The sequence below is a fragment of the Vicia villosa genome, unplaced genomic scaffold, assembly GCF_029867415.1.
Source record: "Vicia villosa cultivar HV-30 ecotype Madison, WI unplaced genomic scaffold, Vvil1.0 ctg.000643F_1_1, whole genome shotgun sequence".
In the NCBI taxonomy this organism is placed as follows: Eukaryota; Viridiplantae; Streptophyta; class Magnoliopsida; order Fabales; family Fabaceae; genus Vicia; species Vicia villosa.
This window is the reverse complement of record NW_026705287.1, coordinates 266,903-290,591: the sequence shown is the minus strand read 5'-3', so window position 1 is coordinate 290,591 and position 23,689 is coordinate 266,903. Positions and strand designations below refer to the sequence as shown.

Sequence of the window (23,689 nt, the reverse complement as noted above, 5' to 3'; positions counted from 1 at the left end):
TGGTTTTCCACTTAGTCCGCAACTAAGTCTTCTAGAGTATCCTGATCACAACCTGATCACTCTAGGAACAACTGCTTAGACACAAGCTAAGACTTTCTTAGAGTATCCTGACCACCACGTGATCACTCTAATTACAACTGCTTAGACATAAGCTAAGACTTCCTAGAGTATTCTGATCAACACTTGATCACTCTAGTTACTTACAACTTAATGTAATCTTTCTAAGAGTATTACAATGCTTCTTAAAAGCTATAATCACAACAGTGATATTTCTCTTAAAGTTTAAGCTTAATCTCACTAAGATATTACAAAAGCAATGTAGTGAGCTTTGATGAAGATGAAGATTCTGAGCTTTGAATTGAACAGCGTTTCAGCAAGTTAATATTCACAGAATTTGGTTCAGAGTTGTTAACCTTGCTTCTCATCAGAACTTCATATTTATAGGCGTTTGAGAAGATGACCGTTGAGCGCATTTAATGCTTTGCGTGTTCCGTACAACTTTGCATTTAATGTTATACGCTTTTGTCAACTACCTCGAGCCTTGTTCACGCTGTGTCTACTGACGTTGCCTTTAATAGCTTCTAACGTTCCTTTTGTCAGTCAGCGTAGCCTGCCACTTGTACTTTCTTCTGATCTGATGTTTGTAAATACAACGTTTGAATATCATCAGAGTCAAACAGCTTGGTGCAAAGCATCTTCTGATCTTCTGACCTTGAAGTGCTTCTGAGCGTGATACCATCAGAACTTCAGTGCTTCTGATCTCATGTTCTTCTGATGCTTCCATAGACCCATGTTCTGATTCTGCTTCGACCATCTTCTGATGTCTTGCCAGACCATGTTCTGATGTTGCATGCTGAACCTTCTGAGTCAAAGCTTCTGAGCGCCGATTTATGCATACTCTTTATATATATTTCCTGAAAAGGAAATTGCATTGGTTTAGAGTACCATATTATCTTAAGCAAGATTCATATTATTGTTATCATCAAAACTAAGATAATTGATCAGAACAAATCTTGTTCTAACAATCTCCCCCTTTTTGATGATGACAAAAACATATATAAATGATATGAATTTGCGATCAGAAAGAGCAGACGGCAAAAGACAAATTACACAGCTATAGCATAAGCATGTGAATATGTCTCCCCCTGAGATTAACAATCTCCCCCTGAGATAAATAATCTCCCCCTGAAATAAATACTCGAAGAACTTTAATAAAAGACTTCCCTGATTATTTCGGTAGAGACGATCACATAAGCTTCTGTCTTCAGAGAATTCATAGCTTCTGACTTCTGCTTCCATTGGACAGCTTCAGAACTTGAATTTCTTTAGATCCCTAGAACACTCACAGCTTCTGATTCCTGCTTCCATTCAGGACAGCTTCAGAACTTGAATTTCTTTGATCTTCAGAACATTCCCAGCTTCTGATTTCTGCTTCCATCTAGGACAGCTTCAGAACTTGAATTTCTTTAGATCCCTAGAACACTCACAGCTTCTGTTTCCTGCTTCCATTCAGGACAGCTTCAGAACTTGAATTTCTTTGATCTTCAGAACATTCCCAGCTTCTGATTTCTGCTTCCATCTAGGACAGCTTCAGAACTTGAATTTCTTTGATCTTCAGAACATTCACAGCTTCTGATTTCTGCTTCCATTTAGGACAGCTTCAGAACTTGAGTTTTCTGGATCTTTAGAACATTCACAGCTTCTGATTTCTGCTTTCCTCGGATAGCTTCAGAGCTTTGAATTTCTACCAACATTACTTCATGCTAGATTTGTATCAGAACATTGTTGAATGTACCAGAGCATCATCAGAGCATCTCTACATCCTGAAATGTTACAGAACAAAAACTAAACGACAAAAGTCAGCATGAACGAGTCAGAACATAAAATGTATATTAGAACACATGATATGTATCAGAGCCATATAGGCTAAAATAATGTATCAGAGCAAATAGAATTTTGTCAAAGCAAATAGACAAATTTTGGATCAAATTCTATTATTAGTGCTTCTGATTCTGAAGCTTGACAGCACTCAGCTTGCTTCAGTTTCCATAAGCTTATTCTTTTTACAGAATAACGCTTCTTATGGTTTTGCTTCTTGTGTTTGCTTTGAAGATTTTCTTCACTTCTTTATACCTGCAAAACACTTAAACCATATTGAACTTGCAGTTCTTGTTAGTGAATGTGTGGGAGCTTTACCCAGCAACTGATAGATTTATCAAATCATTTATCATTTATCTTCTCCCCCTTTTTGTCATAACATCAAAAAGAATATTCTAAAAAGATTCAGATGTATAAAACGACAAATAAAATCACTGGAATGTAAAAAACAAAGAAACTTTTCATTGATAATCAAAAGATATTACAAAAGTTCTTATGTTTAACAAGCAGATGCAACAAGGAAAGAAAACTACTAAGACCAAAGACTAAGACCCTAGCTAAGACAAAATCTGCGCCAGCACGTCTTGAACTCTGTCATAATTTGCAGTTTTCCTTGCCATGAAGGCGTGAAAACGCATCATTGACTGCTTCTTGGGCTTCCAGGCGAGGGGTTAGGGAGACTTGATTCTGATGCAGATTTTCCACAATCTCTATCAGAAACAACATTCTCAGCAGGTGAAGATGAAGAAATTTCTTTGGAATGGGTTGAGGGAGAGGAAAGGTTAGATGAAGAGGAAGTTGAGTCTTGAAGGTAAAAAGATGAGGAAGAAGATGGAGATGATGGAGGGCTTTCACCAGGGGGTTGAAACACACGTCTAGAATAGCTTCCAGACAACTTTGCTTCGAATGGATTCACCTTGAGAGGGTCATAGGTGATCTTTATCTTTTTGGGTTTGGAAGAAGATGTTTCAACAGCTTTTCTCTTTTTGTTTTCATCATTTTCATGGTTTCCTGGGCTTGATGAAGAGTTCATGATGGATTTGCAGATAATGAACAGCTAGGGTTTGATATGAATGTAGAGAGATAGAGAAGGAAAGCAAAGACAAAGTGAAATAGAGAAAATATAAGAGGGAAGGAGAAGCGTTTGAAGAGTATTTAAAATGAAACAAATGATGAATAGCATTTAATGTTACGTGACGTGAGGAGAGATAATAAAGACAAATGAGGTGACTTGCACAGTTACCTATGGTCGGCGTCCCTTCAACTGCACGCGCGCTTATCCATGAACAGTAAAGACAGGTTTACCATCCCGAGATAAAACGTTACAGCTGTTTTGCTTTTAAAGAGGTTCTGAATCAACTTAGACAATGAAACGTTAGTAATAACTGAATCATAATTTCTAATTGATTTCAATCAGAACTTCTGATTAACAAATAATCCACTTACATTTCAGAAGATACTCATACATAAGAACTTCTCATCTTCTCATTCTGGGCATAAATCCATATTGATGTTCTTCAGAATGAACTTAAACCTATCTTCAGCCAGGGGTTTTGTAAAGATATCAGCCCATTGATGGTCTGTATCCACAAAGTTTAAAGATAGAACACCCTTCTGAACATAGTCCCTTATGAAATGATGTTTAATCTCAATATGTTTAGCTTTTGAATGAAGAATAGGATTCTTAGATAAGCATATAGCAGAAGTATTATCACAGAATATAGGAATGTTACTCTCATATATCTGATAATCTTCTAGCTGACTCTTCATCCAGAGCATCTGTGTACTACAACCAGCAGCAGCGACATATTCTGCTTCTGTTGTTGATAGAGCAATAGTTGCTTGTTTCTTGCTATACTAGGAGATCAAATGACTTCCAAGAAATTGGCAACTTCCTGAAGTACTCTTTCTTTCGATTCTGTCTCCAGCATAGTCAGCATCGCAAAATCCTACTAAGTTGTATTCTTTAGATTTTCTGTAAACTAAGCCAACATTAGTAGTACCTTTCAGATACCTTAGAATTCTCTTAACAGCAGTTAAATGAGATTCTCTAGGGTCTGATTGGAATCTAGCACACAAACAAACACTGAAAAGAATGTCAGGTCTAGAAGCAGTCAAATATAGAAGAGATCCAATCATACCTATGTATAACTTCTGATCTACCTTCTTACTTACCTCATCCTTACCTAGGATGCATGTTGGATGCATAGGAGTTTTGGCTTCTTTGCAGTCTAGAAGATTAAACTTCTTCAGAAGTTCCTTCACATACTTGGTTTGGTGAACATACGTTCCTTCTGATGTTTGATTTATTTGTATTCCAAGGAAGTACTTGAGTTCTCCCATCATGCTCATTTCAAACTCAGCCTGCATAGACTCAGCAAACTCCTTTCCAAGTGTAGCATTAGATGTTCCAAAAATAATATCATCTACATATATTTGACAAATTAAAATATCCCTTTTAAAGGTTTTACAAAAGAGAGTAGTGTCCATTTTTCCTCTAGTGAAACCATTATCCAGAAGGAAAGAACTTAAGCGTTCATACCAAGCTCTGGGAGCTTGTTTCAATCCATACAATAATTTCTTTAGTTTAAAAACATGATTAGGAGACATAGAGTCTTCAAAACCAGGAGGTTGATGGACATAAACTTCTTCATCTATATAACCATTTAAGAAGGCACTCTTAACATCCATCTGATAGAGAGTGATGTTATATTGAGTGGCAAATGAAATTAATAGACGAATAGATTCTAACCTGGCCACTGGTGCAAAGGTTTCTGTATAGTCAATCCCTTCTTGCTGACTGTAACCCTGAGCCACCAGTCTGGCTTTGTTTCTTACCACTTCACCTTTCTCACTGAGCTTGTTTCTGAAGACCCATTTTGTACCGATTATATTGAATCCATCTGGTCTAGGAACAAGATCCCAAACATCATTCCTTGTGAACTGATTCAGTTCTTCTTGCATAGCAATTGTCCAGTCTGGATCTTCTAGAGCATGATCAACAAAAGTTGGCTCGATCAAGGATACAAGACCTAATTGACAGTCTGCATTGTTCTTAAGGAATGCTCTTGTTCTGATTGGATCATCCTTCTTTCCAAGAATGACATCTTTTGAATGACCAGAAATGAGTCTGGATGATCTTCTGACAGATGGTTCTTCAGAAATGCTTAGATTCTCCAGAGAAGCTGATACTTGATCTTCAGATTCTTTGCTTCTGAGAAGCTCTGCTTCTGATGCGTTGCTTCTTGGCTCAACAACTTCTGATACATCAATATCACAATCTGCAAAATTATCAAACTGCTTTGGTTTTTCAGAACCAAGCTTATCATCAAACCTGATATTGATTGATTCTTCTACAACCAATGTTTCAGTATTGTATACTCTGTAGCCTTTTGAGCGTTCAGAATATCCAAGAAGGAAACATTTTTGTGCTTTGGAATCAAATTTACCAAGATGATCTTTAGTGTTCAGAATAAAGCATACACATCCAAAAGGATGGAAATATGAAATGTTGGGCTTTCTGTTCTTCCACAATTCATAAGGAGTCTTATTTAGAATAGGTCTGATAGAGATTCTATTCTGAATATAGCATGCAGTGTTTATTGCTTCTGCCCAGAAATGCTTAGCCATATTGGTTTCATTGATCATGGTTCTGGCCATTTCTTGCAGAGTCCTATTCTTTCGTTCTACAACTCCATTTTGCTGTGGAGTTCTAGGACAAGAGAAATCATGGGCAATACCATTTTCTTTGAAGAACTTTTCAAAGAATCTGTTCTCAAACTCACCACCATGATCACTTCTGACCTTTATGATTTTACACTCTTTCTCAGATTGAATCTGAGTGCAGAATTCAAAGAACACTGAATGAGACTCATCCTTGTGTTTCAAGAACTTTACCCATGTCCAGCGGCTATAATCATCTACAATGACTAATCCATATTTCTTCCCTCTGACAGATGCTGTTTTTACTGGGCCAAACAGATCAATGTGCAAGAGTTCTAATGGCCTTGAGGTAGAAACAACATTCTTGGATTTGAATGCCGGTTTGGAGAACTTGCCCTTCTGACATGCTTCACAAAGAGCATCTGATTTGAATTTCAGATTAGGGAGTCCTCTGACAAGATCCAGTTTGTTAATCTGAGAAATCTTTCTCAAACTAGCATGACCTAATCTTCTGTGCCAGACCCACTGCTCTTCAGAAACAGACATAAGACAAGTCACCTTCTGACTCATAAGATCTTGCAGATCTGTCTTATAAATGTTGTTCTTCCTCTTGCCGGTAAATAGGATTGAGCCATCCTTCTGATTTACAGCCTTGCAAGACTTTTGATTAAAGATTATATCATAACCATTGTCACTCAATTGACTGATAGATAAGAGGTTATGTGTTAACCCTTCTACAAGAAGTGCATTTGAAATGGAAGGAGAGTTACCAGACTTTATAGTTCCAGAGCCAATTATCTTGCCCTTCTGATCTCCTCCAAACTTGACTTCTCCTCGAGACTTAAGCACCAGGTCTTGGAACATAGACCTTCTTCCTGTCATGTGTCGTGAGCATCCAGAGTCCAGGTACCATGACATGTTGTGCTTTGTCCTTTTTGCAGCCAAGGATATCTGCAATAGGAATAATCTTATCTTTAGGTACCCACATTTTCTTGGGTCCTTTCTTGTTAGTTTTTCTCAAGTTCTGATTGAACTTGGGTTTAACATTGTAAGCAATAGGAGGAACAGCATGATAATTCTTAATGTGAGTTTCATGATATTTCCTAGGTTGTGTCACATGCTTCTTAGTGTGTGTAACGTGAAAGCTTTGTGCATGTGATGTGTGCCTAATATCATGGGAGTGGCCAAATTTAAATTGGTTGTACAGAGGCTTGTATGATATTTTCATATCATCCACAGATTCAAGCTTGTATGGGATTTCACCCTCATAACCAATGCCAACTCTTTTGTTTCCAGACACAGCATATATCATAGAAGCAAGTTGACTTCTGCCTATACTTCTAGATAAAAATTTTCTGAAGCTCAAGTCATATTCTTTCAGAATATGATTCATGCTAGGAATGGCTTTTTCTGTTTCAGAAGGAGATCCACTATTTTTGGATAAATTTAAAACTTTTTCCTTTAGTTCAGAATTTTCCAATTCCAGCTTCTTAGTTTCAAATTCAAATTGCTTCTTCAGCTTTTTGTATTTGATACTAAGATGAGCTTTGAGTTCCAGAAGTTCTGTTAGACTGGAAACTAACTCTTTTCTAGATAGTTCAGAAAATACCTCTTCAGAATCTGATTCTGATGTAGATTATGATCCGTCATCTTCTGTCGCCATCAGCGCACAGTTAGCCTGCTCATCTTCAGAGTCTGAATCATCTTCTGACTCATCCCAGGTTGCCATAAGACCTTTCTTCTTATGAAACTTCTTCTTGGGATTTTCTTTCTGAAGTTTCGGACACTCATTCTTGTAATGTCCAGGCTCATTGCACTCATAGCAGACAGCCTTCTTCTTGTCAGATCTTCTGTCATCAGAAGATTCTCCACGTTCAAATTTCTTTGAACTTCTGACGCCTCTGAACTTCCTTTGCTTGTTCTTCCAGAGTTGATTTAGCCTTTTGGAGATCAAGGACAGTTCATCTTCTTCTTCAGATTCTGATTCTTCAGGATCTTCTTCTCTTGCCTGAAAAGCGTTAGTGCACTTTTTAACATTAGATTTTAATGCAATAGACTTACTTTTCTTCTGAGGCTCGTTTGCGTCCAGCTCAATTTCGTGGCTTCTCAAGGCACTGATAAGCTCTTCCAAAGAAACTTCATTCAGATTCTTTGCAATCTTGAATGCAGTTACCATTGGACCCCATCTTCTGGGTAAGCTTCTGATAATCTTCTTTACATGATCAGCCTTGGTGTAGCCTTTATCCAGAACTCTCAATCCAGCAGTAAGAGTTTGAAATCTTGAAAACATCCTTTCAATGTCTTCATCATCCTCCATCTTGAAGGCTTCATACTTCTGGATTAATGCAAGAGCTTTGGTCTCCTTGACTTGAGCGTTTCCTTCATGAGTCATTTTCAAGGACTCATATATGTCATAGGCCGTTTCCCTGTTAGATATCTTCTCATACTCAGCATGAGAGATAGCATTCAGCAAAACAGTTCTGCATTTATGATGATTCCTGAAAAGCTTCTTCTGATCATCGCTCATTTCTTGCCTTGTCAGCTTTACGCCACTGGCTTTTACCGGATGTTTGTAACCATCCATCAGAAGATCCCATAGATCACCATCTAGACCAAGAAAGTAACTTTCCAGTTTATCTTTCCAGTATTCAAAGTTTTCACCATCAAATACTGGTGGTCTAGTATAACCATTGTTTCCGTTGTGTTGCTCAGCAGAGCCAGATGTAGATGGAGTTGGATTTGCTTGAGATTCACCAGCCATCTTTAACTGAAGCGTTTTTCTCTTCCTGAATCTTTTCTAAACACGGTTAAGTGCTTGCACCTTAGAACCGGCGCTCTGATGCCAATTGAAGGATAGAAAAACACTTAGAAAGGGGGGGTTTGAATAAGTGTAGCTTTAAAAACTTGACAGATAAAAATAAATTGCACAGTTATTTTTATCCTGGTTCGTTGTTAACTAAACTACTCCAGTCCACCCCCGCAGAGATGATTTACCTCAACTGAGGATTTAATCCACTAATCGCACGGATTACAATGGTTTTCCACTTAGTCCGCAACTAAGTCTTCTAGAGTATCCTGATCACAACCTGATCACTCTAGGAACAACTGCTTAGACACAAGCTAAGACTTTCTTAGAGTATCCTGACCACCACGTGATCACTCTAATTACAACTGCTTAGACACAATAAGACTTCCTAGAGTATTCTGATCAACACTTGATCACTCTAGTTACTTACAACTTAATGTAATCTTTCTAAGAGTATTACAATGCTTCTTAAAAGCTATAATCACAACAGTGATATTTCTCTTAAAGTTTAAGCTTAATCTCACTAAGATATTACAAAAGCAATGTAGTGAGCTTTGATGAAGATGAAGATTCTGAGCTTTGAATTGAACAGCGTTTCAGCAAGTTAATATTCACAGAATTTGGTTCAGAGTTGTTAACCTTGCTTCTCATCAGAACTTCATATTTATAGGCGTTTGAGAAGATGACCGTTGAGCGCATTTAATGCTTTGCGTGTTCCGTACAGCTTTGCATTTAATGTTATACACTTTTGTCAACTACCTCGAGCCTTGTTCACGCTGTGTCTACTGACGTTGCCTTTAATAGCTTCTAACGTTCCTTTTGTCAGTCAGTGTAGCCTGCCACTTGTACTTTCTTCTGATCTGATGTTTGTAAATACAACGTTTGAATATCATCAGAGTCAAACAGCTTGGTGCAAAGCATCTTCTGATCTTCTGACCTTGAAGTGCTTCTGAGCGTGATACCATCAGAACTTCAGTGCTTCTGATCTCATGTTCTTCTGATGCTTCCATAGACCCATGTTCTGATTCTGCTTCGACCATCTTCTAATGTCTTGCCAGACCATGTTCTGATGTTGCATGCTGAACCTTCTGAGTCAAAGCTTCTGAGCGCTGATTTATGCATACTCTTTATATATATTTCCTGAAAAGGAAATTGCATTGGTTTAGAGTACCATATTATCTTAAGCAAAATTCATATTATTGTTATCATCAAAACTAAGATAATTGATCAGAACAAATCTTGTTCTAACATTATGTTCATATTACTTAATGGGACAAAGTTTGCCATTAATAATGCTTTATACTTTCCAAAATCAAAGAGAAATTTGTTGAGTTTCGATGACATATATCGTCAAGGATATGATACTAAAACCAAAAAGTCAAAATAATTTATTTCAAAAGAAAAATGGGTTAATTAAGTAAATGGAAATAATGTTACTAACTTATTTTTGTGCGTACAAGAATGTGAAACTCTTGTAGTTGATGAGTTATAGGGATGACAATCTAGACCAATCCTATGCTTGGAGCAAAACGACGCATCCATAAAATGTCGATGTGCCTTTCATTGCGTTTTTACACAACGAGCTATATAGATAAGACAAACAAGTTGAACCTCATCTACATGTTTCTATTTTATCTATGTATCTTTTAAGAGTAAATACATAGCATGCATACTATTACCATTACCTTTGGGAAATTAAAATAAACCAATTAATAGCATAATATAACACCTAATTTTAATTATCCTCCTTTCTTCGATAGAATTTTCATCTAGGGTTAAACTGTCGTAATATGCTTTAAGGCGCGGAAGTAAGATACCTTTGCCTAACGGGTTATCATCCAACAAACCGGCACCCAAAAGCTCTTCGCGTATTGAATTTGCGAAGTTGGTTTTTCCATTGACCGCCTTACCCTCAATAAGTAGCCCCAGTAACATGTACGCGTCCTCTAATGTTACAGTATATTCACCGGTAAAAAAAATAAAGTGTGTGTTTATGGTCTCTACCTTTCTTGTAAAGCGAGTATAAACTTTGCATTAACATAGTAAGACATGATTTTGCTGACATGTCCAAAATCGATGGGCTCTATATAAGATTAAATCAACACGTCAAGGGCGACATATTCATGGACACGAGTACGAAACCTAGCTACATCCTATATAAAAAAAAGAATATTTTTTCATAAAATTAATGTGTTTGAAAAAATATAGCCTATATTAGCGAAATAAACACTTACATAAGTCTCAATGTTGACGACATAAGTCTCTATGCGTTTCACCCATGGTGAATAGAGTCATTTTACAAGTGAGAAAAAATGAGAGAGTATTGTTTGTTGGTGATTCAAATATGAGAGAGTGATATATGTTGCTGATGATGAAAATCAACTGTATTTAGGTCTTATTTATGTAGGGTTGTATTTTCATGCATGCAACACTCTAGAATCAACTCATTTGGCGACTACTTGCAAAATTAAATTTTAGCACCAATTGGACTGGCTACGATAGGCCTAGGGCGCATGCAGAGTAACAGTGAATGATTCCGATGCATGCAAAGTAGTTGTATGTAGAGTAGCTGTGCAAGATTCCCATGCATTAGATTTGTAGGTTTGCATAACAACATTAGCGCCAATTTGACTGGAAACTACATTGTTTTTTGGTTTCCATTGCTAATTGAGTTGGCACTTCTTACTAAAGGTGGTTGGAACTAAATAGAGGCTGGTGCAATTGTGTCAAGTTTCATGCCTTCCGTATGCCTTGCTCCTATGTAATTACAAAATATTCATATATTCGCCAGAAGGCTTCCATCCATCCATCCGCCATTTACAAAGTCATCAAAATATTGAATGTGTACATCAACAGCTTCCCGGTGGTAGCAAATGAGGAATATTGACCTACATATCAAGAGGACATAATTTGTCACAATGATAATATGCGAAGAAAAAAAGTGTCGCCCCAACAACATGTCTATTAGAACAAAATTGGATACGACTAATAAAATGGTAAAATTATGTAGTATATGTCGTCAACCTAGACTTGATAAAAAATTGTCTAATAATGGAGCATCCCCTGCATAATAATTTATTTTTTCTTTAAAATTTTTAACCTTGCTATATATATATATATATATATATATATATATATATATATATATATATATATATATATATATATATATATATATATATATATATATATATATATATATATATATCAAAATTAACATAAACACTTCTAAAACATAAATACTTCCCAACAACACACAAACATAATCTCGCCTAAAACAACAACGTAAACAACAAATAAAAATACTTAACAGAGACATATGTCTAAGATATTACAACAAGAAAAACAATATCATTTGGTGAAGACATCATAGCTCTAACATCAATGTCATCTTTAACTCGCACTCCCATACGCTGCATAACATTATTGTCATCTGCAATTGAGTTATACGAAACAAACCTCTCAATAATTCTTATTCTTTTCTCATCTGCATTCTCTACATCTAACCAACAGTTCAAACTCCTTTCAAGATGCTCGAATGTTTGGTTGTTTCAAAAACACATTTTCACCATAGACTTCGTTCTAAGATGAAACACATGCATATTTCTTCTAACAATCATGATAAAACTATTGAAGTTAATAAGAGATGTAGTGTGGAATGAATGTTAAAAGACACCTCTATTTATAGTAAAAAAATTCAACCAAATTGATGCAAGTTGAATTGGTGTCACCCTTTAGTAATGCACATATGTAGACATGGCAATAAAACCCAGACCCACGGGTACCCACCCGAACCCACCCCGAAGTTGACGGGGAAAACCCGCTTTGACTGGGTTTGGGTTTTCCCCGATTAGAAAACATGGGGATGGGTCGGGTAATGGGGACACTAGTACCCACCCCGAACCCGCCCCGTTTATTTCAATATGTACATTATTATTTATATTTCATAATTTATATTATTAAATATGTGGCTAATGTTTTAATAGTTTGATTTGTATTTATTATTTTAAATATTTGAAATATATGTATGAAATTTTTTTGAGATTGTTTTATATTGTTATTTATAATGTAATTTGATTTTCGAAAAAATAAATATTTTTATTAAAAAATTGATTTTACGAAATACATGGTGGCGGGGCGGGGATACCCGAACCCAACCCGAACCCGTTAAGGACGGGTTTGGGTTTTAATTCCCCATCCCCATTTGGGTTTGGGGCGGGTAACGGGGATTGATTGGGGATTCGAGTTTGGGTTTGGGGGAGGTAAAAACCGTCCCCGACCCGCCCCGTTGCCATGCCTACACATATGCGCTAATTCAACTGGCATACACTACAACTTAAAGTTTAACACACTAGTACCAATTGAATTGACTAAATTAGATGGAGTCACCAATTCAATTGACACCGCCCGTTAATTTCACATTGGAAGCACCAATTCAACTAGCGCTGACTCTATTCCATTTTTTTTGAAAGCGGATACTTTAAGAATTTTCTTAAAACATGTGTTAATTTGGAAATTAAATTGAAAATTTGAATTATTTAGATAAAAAATTCACAAAACGAAATCACCTCTAAAATACTAATATACACTAATACTCGATCATGAATCATGATATTGAAACATTGATATACAGTACTAATTAAATTTATAAAATAAATAAATTAAACAAATTTTAAAAATGATAATAACTTAAATGTAATTATATACATTGATCTTGGATAGTTTAACTTTATAGACAAATATATTGAACTAAGAAAATTTGTTGAAATTTCTAGATAAGTACTTAGTTCCAATGGATTTTGTTACGGATCAAATTCAAATACCACTTTCACTCACATTGCCAACTGTACACAACAAAACACTCTTTCTGATTCAGCAGCATCCCCGCGTATCTTTCTCTCTCTAACATTTTCTCTCTCCTATTTACTCGTTTTTTTTTGTTTTTGTTTTTGTTTTTACTTTTAAGACTTTTGATCAGACAACATTCTGATTCTGTTTGAAACGAGAGAGACTGTCACACAACTCCGACAAAAAAAACATGATGTTCTTCCATTTCCTTAAACATTGTCCATGCATTCTTCTCTTCCTTCTGTTTACTCTCTTTTACACTCCAACAGGTTCTTTTTTTCTTCTGATTTTTTTGTGTTAAAGTTTCGAACTTTTTAATCTTTAGGTGTTTTTTGTTTCATGGGGTTGTCCTGTTTTATTGTGCTTCGGTACTGAAATTGTTTCATCCTTTTGCTAGCCTTGTTGCATTTCTGTGTTTTGTTTTGACTTTTAATGTTGTGAATGTGAAACGTTACTGTTTGTTTGAGGTTGATGAAAAGTTTTGTTCTTTCGAGTTGTTCAAAAAGGTGGCAGAAAAGGGTTTTTAGGAAAAGGTTTAATTTTGATTGGGATGTAATGGTTTTTGATGTCTCTGTGATGTGACCATAGTTATAGATGATGGCCCATATGTTTTTCTATGTCTCTATGATACTAAGGTATCAGGGTTTTAAATAGCGGTCACGTCACAATCTATGATATTGTGGAGAATCACGCTCAAATGTGGCGTAATTTTTTATATTAAGGAGAATTATGCTCAAATGTGGCTTCAATTGTGGCCGAATTGCGAGTTAGCCAAGAAAAGCTGTTATATTGCAGCCCCAATTGGTCTTGATTCAGTGTTTTTAGGAGGAAACATGATGTTTTGTACTTTATTCTTGCTTGTTTTTGAAAAAATTGGCAATGAAATTTATATTCTTCTGATTATTTCACCGAATTACTCTAATTTGTAATTGTTTTTTTTCCAGAAGCCTATGATCCACTCGACCCGAACGGAAACATCACGGTGAAATGGGATATTATAAACTGGACACCTGATGGTTATGTTGTGAGTACATTCTTTTACTTTTTTTTTGTTCTAGTAGCCTAATGGTGAGATTTCACCCCTTAAAGGTGAATGAGTGGCGTGTAGCGGGTTTGAACCCGCGATCCTGCAATCTGATGTCCTTGCCTTACCGAGACAATACATTCTTTTACTTGATCACCTATTAGAAATTTCAATGGCCATTTAGAATGGATTGAGTTTGTTTTGTTAGATGTCTAAGAAACGATATGAATCCACAGGCCGTCGTTACAATGAACAATTTCCAACAGTATCGTCATATATCGGCACCTGGATGGACATTAGGGTGGACATGGGCAAAGACGGAGGTGATATGGAACATGGTGGGAGGGCAGACAACTGAACAAGGAGATTGTTCAAAATTTAAGGGAAACATCCCGCATTGCTGTAAAAAAAATCCAGCTGTGGTAGATTTACTTCCCGGAGTGAATTATAATCAACAAATTGCCAATTGTTGCAAAGGTGGTGTACTCACCTCATGGGCTCAGGATCCAGCAAACGCTGTTTCGGCATTTCAACTCAGCGTTGGTAGAGCTGGCAGCACTAAAAAAACCGTCAGATTGCCGCAGAATTTCACCTTGAGTACACCCGGACCAGGATATACATGCGGGCCAGCGAAAATTGTGAAACCTACTAGATTCATAACACCGGACAAAAAGAGAGTGACTCAAGCACTTAGTAAGTTAATCATCGTTAATGTTCATTTCCTAAGCACTTAGTAAGTTAATCATCGTTAATGTTCATTTCCTAAGCACTTAGCAAGATATTATGATTTACTTAAACCGTAACATTACCCCGATTTTTTTTGCAGTGACATGGAATGTGACATGCACATATTCACAGTTTCTTGCTCAGAAAACTCCCACTTGTTGTGTCGCACTTTCATCTTTCTATAACGATACTATTGTACCGTGCCCGACATGTTCGTGCGGCTGCCAAGGGAACTCAGCCCAAACGGGAAGCTGCGTAGAGTAAGATTTCATTACTCCCGACACTATGATTTCATTCTAACCGAAACTAATACTATACACTCACATTTTCTTTTTCTGCGTGGTTACAGTCCAAGTGCGTCACATTTGGCCTCGGTTGTTTCCAGCCACGACAAGAATAATATTACACCTTTGGTTCGATGTACTAGTCATATGTGTCCGATCCGAGTTCACTGGCACATTAAGCTCAACTACAAGCTGTATTGGCGCGTAAAGGTCACCATTACTAATTTCAATTACAGGATGAATCACTCGAATTGGAACTTGGTTGTTCAGCATCCAAACTTCGACAATCTTACTCAAATTTTCAGTTTCAACTACAAATCATTAAATCCCTACGGCTCAATAAGTAAGTTTGTGTATACGTGACAACTATTGTTATGTTTTGTTTGGATACTCAAAAGATAAAATAGTCGAACCGTTTTTATACATGCTATAAGCAGTTTTCACAAGTCATTCCGAAGAGCTTATGGGCAAGGCATAAGTTGTTTTTCATAAACTCTCCCAAACAGTCTTGCAAGTGCTTATGTCAGTACATAAGCTCAAATAAGTCAATCTAAAAAAACTCTTAAAATTATGAAAAAGATTTTCAAATTTCTTCAGTGGTAAATTTATGTCATATTCCATTTTTACCTTAGAACCGAAAAAACTCATCGGCACAACTTATTATGTCTCTTTGAACAGATGATACAGCCTTGCTTTATGGAGTTAAATTCTACAATGATTTCCTCATGCAAGCTGGTCCAATCGGTAATGTACAATCCGAGCTACTTTTCCAAAAGAATACATCAACTTTTACTTTCGAAAAAGGTTGGGCGTTTCCTCGGAGAATCTATTTCAACGGCGACAACTGTGTAATGCCACCGCCTGACGCTTATCCATGGTTACCTAATGCCGGTTCTAAACAAGAGGTTTCCTTCCTTGCTTTGATAATGTCATCCTTGGTGGCAATAGTACTTCACGCATATTCTTAAAGTTTGCATTCGGATCAGTTTTGACTCGTTTTTGGGATGCCATTTCGGAATTCAAACCAAGCCGGAGTATAACATCCATTGACAATTCAAGAATTTGATATTTTTAGCTACTTATGTGTGTTCTAACTTCTAAAGTAATGATGTATTTTTCGGTTTTATATCCTTGGTGTATTTTGTGCTGTAATTATAAGAAATATACACAAGAACACAAACAGAATATCATCTTCGAAGTTAAATATTGATTTGAATATTCAAAGAATGGCTCACGTTTTCATATCTATCAATCGCGTTATCTGTATAGATATACATTGCTTCAAAATGTTCAGACACATTGCTTCAAAATGTTCAGAAAAAGTTCTGACAATAATAACAATAGTTCTATGAAACTGCTAGCAGTAAAAGTAACGAGAAGATGAGTGCCTTGAAGGTAACTATGGTTGCAGGTGAAGAATTAGGGAGAAAAGGGTATGTATCAGGTGGAGGAAGCATGCATTCATCACCATTGAAGTAAACTTTATGAGGAAATGCCCATCCTTGTTTGAATGTGAATTTATTGTCTTTCTGAAGTAATACTTCTGATTGAATGTTTCCCTTTGGTCCAGCTTCCATTAGTAGATCATTGAAGTATTTCATTCCGAAGAACATTCCCGTGTCATCTGCATGAAACATAATCACGACGTGCTTAAATAGTTATCTATGCAGCACCGACACCTCTGAAAAGAGTGTGTCAATCTGTCAGTGTCAGTGTTCGAAAGTGTGACACAGACATTTATGATTACTTTTAATTTATTCATTTTTCAAATTATTATTAGTGTCGATGTGTCAGTGTCGTGTTTCTGGTGTCTGTGTTTCATAGATAGTTATGAGTTATAATGAAAACTTATATCTATACGATGATACTCACTTATGGATTCGTAGGGAAGAAGTGGTTTGTAATTGAAGCTGAAAACTTGTGTGACATTGTTAAGATTTGGATGTTGAATAGCAAGACTCCAGAGAGTATAATTCATCCTGTAATTGAAATTCGTTACTGCGATTTTGACGCGCCAATATTCTTTATAGTTAGTCTTCACGTGCCAATGAACCCTAATTGGACACATATGATGAGTGCATTGCATCAATGGTTCATTGTCTTTTTTTGGAGTGTGAGCTCCAACCATGCTCAGAATTTTAGATTCACTCCTGCGTAACAAATCGTTAGCGACGACGGTACAATAATTTGAAATGTGAAATTCTTTTCTTTGAATATGTAAGACTTACTTTACACAGTTCTTCTTGTTTTGGCAGCCACATGCACATGAGGGACAAGGTGTAATTGTTTCATTGTAGAAGGATGATAAAGATACACAACAACTTGGATTCTTTCTTGCTAGAAATTGTGAATATGTGCAGGTAACATTCCATGTCACTGCATAGTAATAAACAATAACAAAAGGTAAATCTGATAATTGTCTATGATGAAACTCGGTATCTAGCCCTAGGACTGACTAATCCGGATGACCAATCCCACCGCCTAGTTGCGAGGGTCTCAATTGAAGACAGCAAAACTCAGTGTAGACTGACTCAATACATGAATTGTTAGCACCTAGTGGAATTCGAACCTAATATCTTGACTAACAAGCTAGCAATTTCACTCTAAAACCTGTATTCTATAGTGTCTCCATCTCCGCTATTTGACAACACTACTACAAAATGTTTTCAAGTTGCGGCTATAACAGCGCTATAGAGCTATTGCATAGCGAAATTTGAACAAATCGTTATTTTTTGTGATCTGCGATTGACAACAATGTGCGTATATCGGTGAGAAATTTGAGATTTTCTAGTTAGAGAACTTACTCAGCGCTTGAGTCTTGCGGCGCTTATCAGTTGTAAGAAAAACTGTGGAAGGAACAACCTTTGCAGGGCCACAAGTATAACCAGGTCCAGGAGCCAACAGAGTGAAATTCTTCGGAAGTTTAACCGTTTTGTTCGAGGTTCCACCTTGTCCAACACTAACTTGAAAAGCCGATATAGATTGCGAAGGATCTTGTCCCCAAGCCGCAACAACTCCACCTTTACAACAGTTCGAAAACTGTTGGTTGTAAGGTACACCAGGTAGAAGGTCTACAACTGTAGGAATTTTCTTGCAACAATGAGGTATATTGCCTTTGAATTTAGAACAATCTCCTTGTTCAGTTGTTTGAGCTCCTACCATTGACCATATAACTTCTTTCTTAGCCCATGTCCATCCTAACGTCCATCCCGGGTTCATTATGTGTCGAAACATTTGGAAATTGTTGACCGTAACCGTCGCCTGATCATAAAAAAACGTACAAACACAAACTCTCGTCAGACTATCGCCTGATCATAAAAAATCTACAAACACAAACACTCGTCATACTGTCGCCTGATCATAAAAACGTACACACACAAACACTCGTCAGACTGTTTGAGAGAACTAATGAAAACAAGTTAAAATGCAATTCGCGCTTACCACGTAGCCATCTGGCGTCCAAGACATAACATCCCATTTGATTGTTATGTTTCCATTTGGATCCAAAGGATCATAAGCAACTGTGATATAAAAAAAAACATCAAAAATTAGTTGAACAATGAACATTATATTATACACAAGTGAAAAATAATCAATTTAACAAACTTTATATCTCACCAGCATAAGAGACTAACACAAGAACACAGAGAAATGAGATAAGAAACCTCATTGGTGAATAATGTGTTTGATAATGAAAAAGCTATGCAGAATGAATGTATAGAGAAAAAAAAGACTTGTAGGGAATTATAGATATGTCTTCACTTACCTAATGGTTGTTAGAAATATGGAAATTTTTGTTGCTATGTATCACTTTCTGATAGTTAAGATTTCAGTTCAAGTTTCCACATCTTAAAGCAACAGCTAGAGACTAGAACAGAAGGGATGTGGAAGAGTGAACGTAACACTTCAACTGTTGTGTTTGAAGGGGAAGAAAAGTTCTTTGAAAAATGAACAATGCAATGTTCATTTTTTTTTTTCTTTTGAACAGAAGTTAATAATGTTCATAAGATAGAAGTAGAGGTTTATTTGAAAAATGGGATTTGGTTTAAAAAAATAATTTTAGTTTTTAGTTTTATAATCTTAATCACAAAAATATTGTTTTTCTTTAAGTAATTCATATTTTAATAATTTTTTCAATGTTTTTATAAGTTCACATATTTGAGATGATTTTGTTCCAAGTCAATCTTGAAATACTTGACCTCTAGAAAGTTACAAACACAGCCATGAGAGTCACGTTCCAATTATGTGTTAACTAGACATAACAACAAAATTTGTATCCGTGGGCATTCGTCTGAACCCACCTCGAGTTTGTAAAAAAAATCCGCTTTAACTGAGTTTGAATTTTTTCCGATTTCAAAATATGAGTATGAGATGAGTAATAGAGACATTAATACTTACCTCAAACTAGTTTTCGATTCTGGCTCATCAATAATTTAAAATATTAATTGTTTGGTAAATACGTTAATACTAGTTTTTCCTTTATATTTTGAAATATATCTTTAAAAAATTTCAAAAAAAATTTAAATTATTATTTTAAATATTTGCTAGAGTTCTATTTAAAAAAATTGATTTTGATGGAGAGACGGGATCAAAATACTTAAATCCGTTTGAAACGAGTTTTAAGTTCAATTATTTATCCTGTTTAGATTTGGAGCCAAGAACAGACATGAATTTGGATACGGAGAAGATAAAACTCGTCTCCGCCCTACCTTGTTGTCATATCTACTATTAACCAACAATCTAACAATATCAACTATTGTCTTTTGAACTAAGATTTGCATACAAAACCAACAATCTAACAACATCGATTTTTGTCGGTTGAATTAAGATTGAAAAAAAAATGAAATGATATTAATTGTATGATCAAATAACTACTACTATAAAAATTATAGAGCTTATGTATCTTAAAAGTGATTAATATCAAAATGTGGAATAATTATGGTCATATGACAACAACATGGTCTATCATGTACAACATTTAGTCTTTTCTGAAACTTACCAAACAATTTGGCAATGTGAATTTTATGGGTTTGCTTGCTTTTTGTGTATTGAAAAAGAGTTTAAAAGAAGCAAGCAACGTAGGGACAGGTAGTGAGTTCTTATCAGATGAAAAAATGACACACTAACAGCTTCAAAATTGAATGCTTCAATAGGAAATTTTCTCAAGTACCTAATAACTTATAGTTATTTGCCAGTTGTTCTATTATCTATGGCATTTGGTACCAATATGTGGCTGCTTCAAGGTAAGAGGTGTCACTATGAATATTTGGTCCAGAGTTTGAATTCTGTATTGAAAAAAAAAATTGTTTAAGAAGAACGATGAGATAGCTCAGTTTGTTTGAATTAATTAGGTAAGAGTTAAAGAAATGGGAGGTTATGATTTCAGTCACCGACAAACGAGAAAAATAATAATACTAACTAGTAGCTATTTTTAATTTATCATAAAAAAAAACAGAAAAAACATACTATCTTTGTATGCATAACAATACTTTTCTCTTATAGATTAGTTGGCGATTAAATATTAGTCACCGATTCAAGTTAAGTTGTTTTATTGATCATTTTCTCCATATAAAGAGAAGTATATAGATAAATAAAATACATTTTTATTAAAAATTAAAAGAGATCAATCATTTTAAATATATATATATATATATATATATATATATATATATATATATATATATATATATATATATATATATATATATATATATATATATATATATATATATATATATATATATAGATTTAAATATATATATATATATATATATATATATATATATATATATATATATATATATATATATATATATATATATATATATATATATATATTAAAATTGATTATTTTAAAATTGGAGGGTGTGTTTAGATTGGTGGTTGACGTAGTTGATTTTTAGAGAATTGAGTTTGGTAGGATTAATTTAAAAAAAATTTAGTTTAGCAGAATTGATTTATGCTTTGGATACAATAATATAGAAGTGATTGTTATCAATTAATATTGTTTGGACAATTTTATCAAAATTTATTTTGAATGTATAATTATCAAGATGGTAATAAATTCTAATACAAATCGAAAAGAAAAGAAAAGAAGTAATTGATGAAAATTAATACAATCATCGTCAAGTAATACCCATATATTGCTTACTGCACCCTCCTTTGAAGCAGCCTGCTCCTTTAAATTATGCTCGACCCAGCCCAAAAAGGAATACTGCACCGACAGCCTTTTCTGAGCCCAAAACAAAACTTACACACCACCATTTACTATTTCCACTTCATTGTCTTTCTAACACACCCCTCTCCAGTAATAAGTACCACAGCCCCACCCTGCCTAAACAAAAACCATGTTACTTAAGTAGATTTTTTTTGGTTGCTACTAAAATTATATATTTTTTATCAAAAAAAACTACTGTCCCATCACAAAAAGATTTCATGCATTCAAATTAAATGAACACACGCACATAAAAAAGATAATTAATAATCAAGATGGTTTTTAAGGAAAATAATAAACAATCTAGTGTCCATATTTTTTCAAATTTCATACATTACTTCATATATCAAATTTCAAGGAATATAAATCATCGTTAGATTTTTGGGTTTTTTTAAGCTAGTAAACTGTTTCAATAGAGTATTAAAATAAATAATTGTTAGGTTTTTGGATTTTTTATAAATTTTAAAGTTTTAGGGCCAAAATTTAAATTTTAAAAATTTGAAAATTTTAAGGGACCAGTATATAAAATTTGAAAATTATTAAGTACTAATTTATAACTTTTTGAAATTTTTAGGGTCACTTTTAAAATTTTGGAAAATATGGGAAGCAATTTGCAAATTTTAAAATAATAACGTTAAATAATTTGACATTCAAATTCTATGGAGTATGAGAGAAATTTGAAATTCTTTGATTTTAGGTATCATTTCAAAATCTTAAAATTTAACTTGAAAAAATATTTCATAGATTTCCATTATTTTAACAATTATTTATATTTTTTATCTGAACAATAAATTTTGTCTAAATTATTTTAAATAAAACATTACATTTTCATTAAAATATTTCATGCAAACACACTCTTACTTTTATCAATAAAAATTTACTTATAAAAACAAAAATAATAATAATAATAATTAATGTTTAATTAATTACCATTTACAAAAGTAATGTGAATAAAAAATTTCAATCAATTTATCTCAACTAAAAAAATGATAAATAAAATAATTTAAATAGGTGGCTTCTAAAGTGAGGGTTTCAATGAATTCATCACTTGTGAACCATATTTTAAATATGTTAGATAAAACTAACTCATACATATTCATTAGTCAATACTAGGGTTGTATTTGGGGCGATTTACCCCAGATCCACTCGGGAACCAACCCAATAGAATCGGACTAATGGACCGACCGAAATGCTACTCAATTCGAGAATGAATAATTTTTTTCCCGATATCCAACAACAAAACTTGACCAAGTATCCAATTCCATTCAAATTCTAGTCAACAACATCCAATACAAATTTTGATCTGATTCAAACCAAGTATCCAGTAAGTACCCGAAAGTACCAATCCAGTTTCGGTCCAAAAAAAGTCCATCACTATTTTGGTTCAGTGTCGATTTACCCGATTACTATTTCGGTTCATTTCTCGAAAGACTAAATATCTGGACCGGACCAGACCGAAAACAACCCTAGTCAATACCACACCAAATCATGCCTCCATCCAAAAATTTCTAACAATTGTCAATTTCATTCTATCGTATGAATTACTATTACTTGTTAATGTTTATGCAAAACAAAAATAAATAAAATCATGAAAAAAGGGATTGCAAAAAGAAAAAAAGGGGGTCATTGCGCCTAACTTCTCAATTCTCACATCTCTATTACAATTATATTTGTAAGTTGCAAAATAATTAAACTAGTCTTTTGCGGAACATATCACCCATAAGTATTTTTTAGTGCATAATTGATGATTAGCAACCATAAATTTTTATAAAAATTAAAGATTATATTAACAGAATGGGTTTAAAAGAAACATTAAGTGAGAAATGGAAAGAGCGATTAAAAAAGAAATATTGAAACTCAATAATTCATTATATTTTCACAATCAGTCTACTTCACCATGACAATCCAAATCCCACGAACACGGTAAACTATTATTTCTTTGATAGCACGCAAATCATGTTGTTATGACAGTTTCAAATATCTTTTTCAAGTGACCGGGTTGCATCATTTAATAAATTTTTTTACCACTTGAGGGTTGTTATAGTGACTATTCTGATTGCAAAATTATAATTTATTTGATTTGCAATTATTATTGTTTTTATTGTCCAAATTCAAAATTGTTGAATGTAAGAAACCCAATTCCACCTTTTGCAAAAAAATGGCGGGGGAGAGAAGAAAGAGAAGATATAATTTGGTGTGAATGGGCTTATAGTAAGTTTTGGTAAAACAACACAATCTAATGGTTT

At 34.6% G+C, this 23,689-nt stretch overlaps 2 protein-coding genes across 4 annotated transcripts; one reads left to right on the top strand and one right to left on the bottom strand.

The window, feature by feature from the left end:
- The first annotated feature begins 13,222 nt into the window (after positions 1-13,222).
- LOC131630056 (COBRA-like protein 1) lies at positions 13,223-16,456 on the top strand. 2 transcript variants are annotated; one of them, XM_058900852.1, is made up of 6 exons: positions 13,223-13,464; positions 14,140-14,219; positions 14,456-14,912; positions 15,046-15,205; positions 15,295-15,572; positions 15,908-16,456. In XM_058900852.1, exons 1-6 carry the CDS (start codon positions 13,386-13,388, stop codon positions 16,195-16,197), a joined length of 1,344 nt encoding a protein of 447 aa, XP_058756835.1. In that variant the 5' UTR covers positions 13,223-13,385; the 3' UTR covers positions 16,198-16,456. The 2 variants fall into 2 exon arrangements, with proteins under 2 accessions (XP_058756835.1, XP_058756836.1); XM_058900853.1 differs by lacking the exon at positions 13,223-13,464 and adding an exon at positions 13,525-14,038.
- LOC131630057 (COBRA-like protein 4) lies at positions 16,415-19,116 on the bottom strand. 2 transcript variants are annotated; one of them, XM_058900855.1, is made up of 6 exons: positions 18,996-19,116; positions 18,671-18,750; positions 18,034-18,490; positions 17,458-17,605; positions 17,102-17,379; positions 16,415-16,853 (listed from the first exon to the last, which is right to left on the bottom strand). In XM_058900855.1, exons 2-6 carry the CDS (start codon positions 18,695-18,697, stop codon positions 16,576-16,578), a joined length of 1,188 nt encoding a protein of 395 aa, XP_058756838.1. In that variant the 5' UTR covers positions 18,698-18,750; positions 18,996-19,116; the 3' UTR covers positions 16,415-16,575. The 2 variants fall into 2 exon arrangements, with proteins under 2 accessions (XP_058756838.1, XP_058756837.1); XM_058900854.1 differs by lacking the exon at positions 18,996-19,116 and adding an exon at positions 18,848-18,989.
- Between the last annotated feature and the right edge of the window lie 4,573 nt (positions 19,117-23,689).

What these genes read in the sequence shown, in the direction of transcription:
- LOC131630056 (XM_058900852.1), top strand. Translation starts at nt 13,386, where the DNA reads ATGATGTTCTTCCATTTCCTTAAACATTGTCCATGCATTCTTCTCTTC. An exon ending in GAGAGTGACTCAAGCACTTA is followed by an intron (nt 14,913 to 15,045) that starts GTAAGTTAATCA and finishes TTTTTTTTGCAG; the next exon opens with TGACATGGAATGTGACATGC. An exon ending in AAATCCCTACGGCTCAATAA is followed by an intron (nt 15,573 to 15,907) that starts GTAAGTTTGTGT and finishes CTCTTTGAACAG; the next exon opens with ATGATACAGCCTTGCTTTAT.
- LOC131630057 (XM_058900854.1), bottom strand. Translation starts at nt 18,899, where the DNA reads ATGAGGTTTCTTATCTCATTTCTCTGTGTTCTTGTGTTAGTCTCTTAT. An exon ending in TGTGTTAGTCTCTTATGCTG is followed by an intron (nt 18,751 to 18,847) that starts GTGAGATATAAA and finishes TTTATATCACAG; the next exon opens with TTGCTTATGATCCTTTGGAT. An exon ending in GGACGCCAGATGGCTACGTG is followed by an intron (nt 18,491 to 18,670) that starts GTAAGCGCGAAT and finishes TTTTATGATCAG; the next exon opens with GCGACGGTTACGGTCAACAA.